This window comes from Halyomorpha halys, unplaced genomic scaffold (assembly GCF_000696795.3).
Source record: "Halyomorpha halys isolate HHAL.00 unplaced genomic scaffold, Hhal_1.1 Scaffold2.1, whole genome shotgun sequence".
NCBI lineage: Eukaryota > Metazoa > Arthropoda > Insecta > Hemiptera > Pentatomidae > Halyomorpha > Halyomorpha halys.
Genome location: NW_027111560.1, coordinates 143,890 through 153,052, shown reverse-complemented (window position 1 = coordinate 153,052; position 9,163 = coordinate 143,890). Strand labels below are relative to the sequence as shown.

The 9,163-nt window shown below is 31.8% G+C and overlaps 1 protein-coding gene across 3 annotated transcripts in view; it reads right to left on the bottom strand.

Annotated features, from left to right (window-relative positions):
- The window catches only part of LOC106681805 (ATP-binding cassette sub-family C member 10), a 46,764-nt gene extending 38,801 nt beyond the window's left edge, over positions 1-7,963 (bottom strand). For all 3 annotated transcript variants that reach the window (XR_001343316.3, XR_010843987.1, XM_014422357.3), the window contains exons 1-5: positions 7,122-7,963; positions 6,138-6,615; positions 3,612-3,738; positions 2,588-2,681; positions 350-461 (exon numbers count right to left, since the gene is read on the bottom strand). Coding sequence is in view for 1 of the 3 variants with exons in the window: in XM_014422357.3 (XP_014277843.1) it covers positions 350-461; positions 2,588-2,681; positions 3,612-3,738; positions 6,138-6,615; positions 7,122-7,766 (1,456 nt within the window). In the remaining 2 variants the exon portion in view is untranslated. The remainder of the gene's footprint in view (positions 1-349; positions 462-2,587; positions 2,682-3,611; positions 3,739-6,137; positions 6,616-7,121) is intronic.
- Between the last annotated feature and the right edge of the window lie 1,200 nt (positions 7,964-9,163).

The window sequence follows — 9,163 nt, the reverse complement described above, 5'->3', positions numbered from 1 at the left end:
GAGGAAGAAGTTTAAGGATGTGGGATGTTATTAGGTCGTATCCAGGAGCTTTGCGGGTAGGTAATCGCTGGATGATGCTGGATATTTCAGAAGGATGAAATGCTTTAGGTGGTAAGGTCATTTGGAGTGGATTATTGAGTTCTGCTTCAATACAGGGAAAAGGAAAAGAAAGAAATATCAATTGGACTATTAACTATCACCCATTCCCACAAAATACACTGAAAACTTAACCTGTTTATAAAAAAAAAAAAAAAAAGATGTTTTCATTTGAACAATTTAACCTTGAAATGTGTTATAAAACCTGAATATCGAGTAAACATTCAACATTCATCTTATTAAAATAACTCACCTATGTACGTAGCTAACAACTTGTTGATTGGTATTAAAATTATTGTAAACCCAACTCCAGCGAGAAACGATATCCCGACCTGCCGATGTAACAAGTATAGTGTAACCACAATCTGCAAAGACAAAGAAAAAAATTCAAAATATTCAATATGTTAATTTATAGTTTAAAGCATCATGGGAACCAGAGCCACATTAGCCCTTGCTCCACCCTGGCCCACTTTTCAAAGGTAAAATAATATATAACAGGTAGAGAGCCATCATTCTGCTTTGCTGCAATTGGCTCCAGCCTTTCTAAATCTATCGTAGGTACTTAAAAGCCCTGAGTGAAGTGGAGCAGGCCAATCGTCTCAGTGGGTCCCATGTCTAATTTTGATAATTAATATGCTGCCATCATTAAAATGAAGGACAAGAAATGGAGCTAAGGAGGCATAATCAAAACATGAACTATTTTTTATCTTTATTAAAATAGTAAGCATAGAATTCGCCATAATAATAAATGTACCTGTTAACGCCATTGTTTACATCGGGACTTGCTCGTGTTATACTGCAGGTGTCCCGAGTGTAATTTTATGATTGAAATTAATGTGTGGAAAAGGGGGCCTGAAAATTGTGAGACACTTTATGCTCATAAAACCATGCATGTATATTTTTATGTTTTATAAAGTTATTAATCCCTGGAGGGGCAGTTATGGTTAATGTGTTGGGTTTTCAATGTGATTTAATTATTTATAGTAATATAACAAAAGTGGGGTCTCATAGATTAATTGGCTTATCTGAGTGACGTCTTCGCCTCTGCGGTGATGTATATTCCCTCGTCAAGGTGTACGGTGGGCGAATATGGTGAAGACCATGTATCTTCGCCCGATGTCTGAAAAGACGTCGTTCTTCCTCGATGGCTGGCCAGCGTGTCCTGGACCGTGGCGTGATGGTAGGGGTAGGCCAGCTTCTAGCTTGCATGATGCTTAGGCTGGGGCTGCATTGCAGTTGCAGCCTCTTCGGGGTCTTCCGGTGTTCATGTCAAGGGGGGGCATCAGGAAATGAGACCCCCGACCCCGACTTTATATAAATCCAAAAATCAGCCAAGAAAATCGGATTACTTAAATCCGACAGCCATAATATAATTACGTTGTAAATAGTATTTTTAGTATTTAGTTTTATAGTTTTAGTATTTAGTTATATAGTTTTATTAGTATTTAGTTTAGTTACATTTATTTTTATTTGTATTGTTTTATTTAGATTTAGTTATTTGAAAAGAAAAATGTGTAATTATATTTGTTTGTAATAATGAGTAATAGAGACAGTTGCTAGGGGTGATCATTGTTGCTAAGAAGCGTCACCTAGCGACGGGCCGACCATCTTAGTTTTTTAGAGCAGTTACGACTAATTAGTGGCCATGATAGCGTCCTCAGCAGCCCTGTCTGTGTTTATAGTTTAATAGTTTGGGCATTTGTTGAGTGTTTTAGTCGTCACTACAGTTCGAAACCAGACCTTTTCTGTGTTTCAACTTTATTAATGACAGTTCCGGCTAATTAGTGGCCGTGGTAGCATTAGCAGCCCTGTCTGCGTTTGGTTGATAATACTTTGGACATTTTTAGTGAGTTATTGAGTCATTACAATTCGGAACCAGACCTTTTCTGTGTTTCCACTTTATTAATTGTAGTTCCGACTAATTAGTGGCCCTGGTAGCGTCATCAGCAGCCCTGTCTGCGTTCATTTTGTCGGCTCGCTTAATACAACACGACTGTTGGATATTCGGACCATCAATGAGCCACCACACCAACTCTGGACCATTGCAGAGGTTTATTTAGCTACCAGAACTGCGACCTACACATATCGGCAGCACACATATCAAAGTAGAGCAACCCTACATCGACCAGTAGTATTTATTTTACAAATTTATATTGTTTGTAAATTTGTCTCTTTTGTTTTCTTAATTTATTTATATAATTTTATTTTTATCTGAAAGGCCCTTTTATTTTGCTTGTATTCATTATTAGTTATGTTTTGTTTATGTTAGTTTTTAGTTTTTTTTTGTTTTTTTTTACCATGTTTAAATTGAACCAAATAAATGTTTAATCTAAGCCAGTTTGGTTTTTTGTTCACATTTAAAGCCAACAAAAAGACATAGTCGATTTGAGGTGGCTTTAACAGTACCTTATTAAAATAACTACTCTAATCGAAGTTACAATATTGTTAAATACTTAGATGTATTTATTTAAAAAAATATTATTTCTCTTACCTGGAAAGGTATACTCCAAAAAGCATGAAAGCTCGGACAAGAATTAACTATACGTTCCATATCCGTACTCATAAAATTCAAAATTTCTCCTGTACTGAAATAACAATTATTAAACAACAGCTGTTTGAATAAGAAGTAGTTGAATGACAAAATTACAATTTATTAATAAACCAAGGGTCAAACACACTTAATGTTGTTTTATACAGGTAATGTAATTTGTTATTTAAATATAAATTTCTCAGTAATTGATCATTAATTAAGTCTTTCCAGTAATTTAACACTAATCTTGTCTAATGTATGCATTTTCAGAGGGAGCCTAATCTATTAATTTATTTATTACGCAAATGTTTAACATGAAATATCTGGCTGATATTCAAAATAACCACCTGATTACTATATTATCTTGGATTTGAAGAATGCGTTTAACTCAACAAGATGGAACTGCATTTAGGAATTACTTTACAGGGTCTAAGAAGGATAATTGATGACTACTTCAAGGAAAGGACCGTGATATGTTCGACAGGGGATGGCAAAAGAGACGCAAAGTGACTGGTCTCCCCCCAGAACTAAGTACTAAGATCTCTGATTTGGAATGTCTTGGTTATTTTCTTAATAACTAATAATGATTTATTATTATATGATATTAATAATAATTTATTAACATCAATATCAGTTTGTTTTTGCCAGTCCACTGGCTTATTTTGTTATGGTTTATTCCAATATTTTGTTTTGTATATTGTGATAATTCTTTTGTTCTTTGTAATCTAAGATTCTTAAGGCCATACTACTATTCGTATAATATTATAAATTACTATTAATATTATTTATAAATTTATAAACATTGTTATTTATTAGGAATAAACAAAACATAACAATGGTACATTGGGATTTTGAAAAAAAAAACATGAAAAAATTTAATATTTTGTGCAATATTATAGTCAAGGTGTTAATAAATCGTACTGCCACAAGCAAAAACTACACTACACTAATATGTCTACAAACTAATTAATAAAAATAAGTATACCTGAACTGTGATATCATAATGGAGTTGAGGGATAATGTTTTTCTGTACAAAGTTGAAATCAATGCCCCACGTATCCTCAGGCCAACGAAGGACATCATAAAGTTAAAATGAGCAGAGCAAAAGGCACCTTTAAGAAAGAAAATCCATTAATAAAGTGAATTATGTGATGAAAAATTCTTGTTCAATGTTTTGATTTAAATCAACTAAATGAATGGAGAAGTTTGTCGGGGGGGTGCGGTCAGCAAAGAACAACATAAATAAACAAAACCATATTTATTTATTTTATGCCGACGTTTCGACCTGAGTTTCAGGTCTTCATCAGGGCTATAGAACAAAAGAGATAACAACAACATTTAGAGTAACATACAATTGAAAAGGAATAGTATACAAACAAATTTAGAATTATACAAAATATTGAATTAAATCATAAATGATAAAAAATTGATAACTGATAGTTGAATAGTACAAAATTTTAATTGATCGATATTTGTGGAATTGTATGGTAGGGTAGTAAATTGAAAACAGTGACAGATGAAATATAATATCATGTAGGTAAGAAGATATGTATAATATAAGATATGCAAGTAGTGTCTAAAAAATTGAAAAATTAAATAAATAAATGGAATCTACAAATTGAACATTATGACAAACAATGAAAAATAGTGAGTGGCTTATATCTGAATTACATTGTGAGTATTAACTTATATACCTATACTAAATATATACAATAGGAAAAGGTAGTATATGGAGAAAGGAAAACACCTCATTATAAATCAACTAAACTATAAAATTAAATAATTGAACCATGAATTTAAATAACAGACAATTAAATGGTAGGAGGATATGAGAGATCATCTTAATTTGAAGGAGAAAATAATAAATAAGTAAATAAATAAATATTTTCCAAATTTAATATATTTATGTGGATTAATGGATCATTGAAGTTGGTGCAATTATTTTGCAAATGTTTTATTGGATCATTATGAAATAAGAAATGACAAACAGTAGGGATTCAACCAGACTTTTTACTAACAAAGCTCCAATATATGATTTGGCTAACTTCAATAGATCAAGTGAATAAATCGTAACAGATACATTATGGAAGATTGTCCGGGTAGCGATCAATAAAGGTACATAATAATAAAAAAAAACTATTTAATGTTAACCAATGTTTCGCCCCACTTTTCAGGGCTGATCAACCTAAAACAAGACTGACAGTCTTAAAGCCTGTTTTAGGTCGATTCGCCCTGACGAAGCCCTGCAAAGTTGGGCGAAACATTGATTAACATTAATTTTTTTTTTTTTATTATATTGTAGGACTACCTTCCTACAATCTACTTCATAAGGTCAACTATCTTCTTCCAAATATAAGTATAATTGATACAATGAGAATAAAAGTAGCATTAGTCACTTTCATTTTCACTGGCAGAATTCTTTATTTTATACAAATGAATGAAAAAAAATTAAAAATGCTATTACACTAATTCACATTTTCTTGAAAGAGTTGATAAAAAATAAGGGATACATATGTCTCAAAGAGTTATCCGGATGGATAAACGCTTATGTAATTAGAAATTTTTCAAATCTGTTGTCGGAGAGGATTTAGTTGGTAAGTAGGTGGGAGGGAGAGGGAGAGACAGTGATGAAAAAAGTCATTTGAATGGGAATTCCCATTAGGATAAATTATAACATAAAAAACTCAAGACAACTATTAAAACATAAATAAATAAAAAAGTATTTAAATTAGGTGAACAATAAATGGTAATATACATAATAGGGGGAGAAGAAATATTAATTAAAAAAAAAAAAAAAAGATAGAAAAACAAAGGAAAAGTAAAGTATAAAATAATGGGATACAATGTGTGTAAGTGATTAAGAAACAAAATATACCAAATGACCGGGATACAGAAAAGTGTAAAATATAAATGAAACAGGAAGGATAGTGAATATAAAAATAATTAAAAAAAAAAAAAATGTGATAATTTAGAGAAACAAGAATAAAAGATATGACAAGAAAGTGTGCTTCTGAAATGCAGAAAAAAGTGAAAAAAAGTATTATGAGGATTTTATTATGTTCAAAATGTGTCGATATGTAAGGGAGATGCAGTCTTTATCAACTTTATGATTGACGGAATTCTCAGTCAAATTTATGTAAATGGACTCTGAGATGAGACGTTTGGTGTGGTTGGGGACAGTGGCAAGAATGGAAGGATTGTCGAAATTAAAAGTATGATTCAGGTTTAATGCGTGTTCTGATAATTTAGATGCAAGTGGATTACAGGAGTTGATAGAAGTTTTGTGCTGGGAAATGCGGTTCTTAAGTTGGTTTTTAGTTTCGCCGATATAGAAGGAATTGCAGCATGGGGTTGAACAGGGTATCCGGTAAACCACATTGGAACGGTGTAAGAAATGAATAGGGTCTTTCAATTTGGAAAAAAAATAGGAAATTTAAATAAATAATTTAAAACTTTAAATAAATAATTTTTAGCTGTAAATATTTTATAAATAAAATATTTTAAACCTTACCTATCAAGCTTGCTACACATAGACCTATTGCATAGAGATATCCATTTATAATCTGTTCTTCTTTATCTTCTATAAATGAGACTAAACTGTGCAATAACAATGGACCAGCGAATCCAGATAAATCTGATATTAATCTAAATATACCTATTCCATAAAATTCTTTCCAAAAACAACTATGTAATGCTCTCAATAAAGACACACTGGGAGTAGCTGTTTCATAAATGCTTTTATTCAATGCTTTCCTTAATTTTAAATTTAGATTGCTGGTTAGAAGTTTATCAGGTAAATCAAAAAGCTCTTCAGAAGAAGTGAGTTTTCCTGAAACTCCTTTCTCCATCAGTGGGTTCACCCAGGAAAAAAACAATTTGGACTCGATCCCACATCCTTCATAAGCAACACCAAGATAACTTGGGTCTAAATCTTCTCTAAACCTTGAATATGCACTAGGTACTGCGAATAGTGGAGTTTGTTCATCAGCCTGAAAAAATGAAAGAAATTTGACAGTTCATAAATTACCATAACAAAACAATAATGGGAACTGTTCTGATTTAAAGGACAGGATTATCATAAACTGCAATTTTCATATCAACAGAACAATAAGGCAGTTTATCAGATCTATTTAAACAAAATTGTAACACTACATTTCGGTAACAGTATACAAGAGTCACTTTAGACATGTATTCATCGATAAGCAATGTTCTATTATTGTGAAATAATCTACACTGTTATTTAAACTGCTTTAATTAGATCACAACGATTGACTTATACTAGCCCTTTTTAACACAAGAACAAGCCTTTTTTAGTAGAGATTGTACATAAAGTCACATAATCATGAATGATAGTGCTGAATTATAACTGACAATAGTTGACCATTTTCTCTTGTGTATAACCCCACCAGCTAAGTCAGAGTGTCAGTAGTGAACTAGTACCATTAAAATTGTAAATATTTACTAAACAATATAACAGTTTTGTTAAAGTATATACCTGGGTGTGAGCAGATATTGGTCCAAAAGTCAAACTAGGACTACTTTTTCCTTCTGGTAACAGGGTAAAAAGATAAACACTTTGAAAAATTACTTCAATTATTGAAAAGGTATAAGGCAATCGAGATACATACAATGAACTCACTGAATGTCTAAGAAATAAATAGTTTGAATGAACCTTTATAAATGACAATATGTAGTTCACTGCCCATAAAACAACAATTAAAATGGGCCCACGCAATGTTTTGCAGTGTCGATGGGTGAGTGACAAAATAAAAGAAAAATGAACGAGCCAAGAAACACACTGAACTGAAGCTAACAGATAATCTACAGGGTTCAATGAATCAGGGTATATTGTTTCAATAATATAGGAGCTAATAACAGGTACAGCAGCAAGTACTAAAGTTGCCAAACATCTAACTCTTAGGATCCATACATCTCTTTTGCACCTTCTAGTTTCTATGTACCAAAGCCCACTGTAGTATGCTGACATGACAGCAATCAATGTCAATATCGGTGTATTCAAACACAAATATTGAAAACATAAGTCCAAGTCTTTGAAAGTTTGATTCCATACAGTAAAATTATCTCCATTTCCACAGAAATCTTTCCAATTCCAATCGAAAACAAATGCTGAAGAAGACATGGTGTTATTGTAACCAATGACAACTAGAGAGTGAGTAATTTCATAATTTAAGAAGAAAAAGGATTTTGAAACATGTATTTAACGTTAAAAATATTGAATACATAACAAGAAAATATTGAGACTAGGCGTGCCACACAAAAGAACACAAAAACAGTTCAATGAATCATACTGACAACAGAAACTGATATTTGAAATAAGAGTAGCAGGTTACACAACCAATGGTCCTCCAAGGAAGTCAAAGGACGAATTCAGATAACACGAAAACAAACTTGCAATTAAAAGACCTTTTTTTAAATATGTTAAATTAATCACTTTGATCGCAGTATTTTAGTAAAATTCTAATTAATTTCAACCAAATAATAATCAATTTTGAAATTATTAAAAATAGATAAATTTTCTTTCAATGAAGAGACCAGATTTTCTTATTGGTATTTGCTTGTTGAGATGATACATGAAGCGGTAAAAAATATATTATATGGATCTATAATAAAATATTATAGAATGAATAATATATTATAAGGTATAATGGATGTATATCATTTAAGTGCATTTACCAAACGTTCACTTCCAAAAATAAACGAAGCTTGAGTAATACCACTATCATTCTTACAGGCTCATATTAGACTATTGAATTAAAAAAAAAAAAGTAAATGCAAATTTTTTTAATAATGAGTTAAAAATAGTAAACCATTTCTATTCAATTCTATTTAAACAAGACAGATTTGTAACTCTTTCCTTTCGGGTTAAATGGCGGTTATGTCATCGAGGCTTTTACAGGTGCTACAAGTGAGTTGTGCGTGATTTTTAAGAGGAAAATGACATCACTTTATTAGGAAAAACAATGACAAAATTTTAAACTAATCAGATTTAAAAAAAACAATGAGTTTCCTCTGCGTTTAGGAATATTTTAGGGGGAAAAAATGATACATTTGTAAGTTTTGCTCATTTAACTTGCTTCGAGGGTGGTTAATAAGATCTCACAGAATGCCTCGATACTGTGTGTTTCATGATTTTCAGTATTACTCATGGAGGAAGGAATATAGTATAGTATTATGGAGTACGGTGTTATCAGTATAAGAAGGTAAGTTGGAAGGAGGCTGGCGGGGATAGTGAAAAACTAAGAGACAGGAGGTAGACGACAGGACACCAGTCTTTCTACGTTACTACAACTCTAGAGGGACAATTTTAAATTGACTTAAATATACAACAATTTGACATACACAATGTTTCAAAATTATATATGTGTTAATAAGCAACGAAAAACATAACATAGTAGCATAAGCTGTTGCAACTTAAGCTTCGGCGATCCTCCTCTGAAGGGAACCAGCGCGTTGATACTTGCTGTTAACACTAGAACGCGCGCAACTGTATTTCATTACAAGTAGGGTATTGTAAAT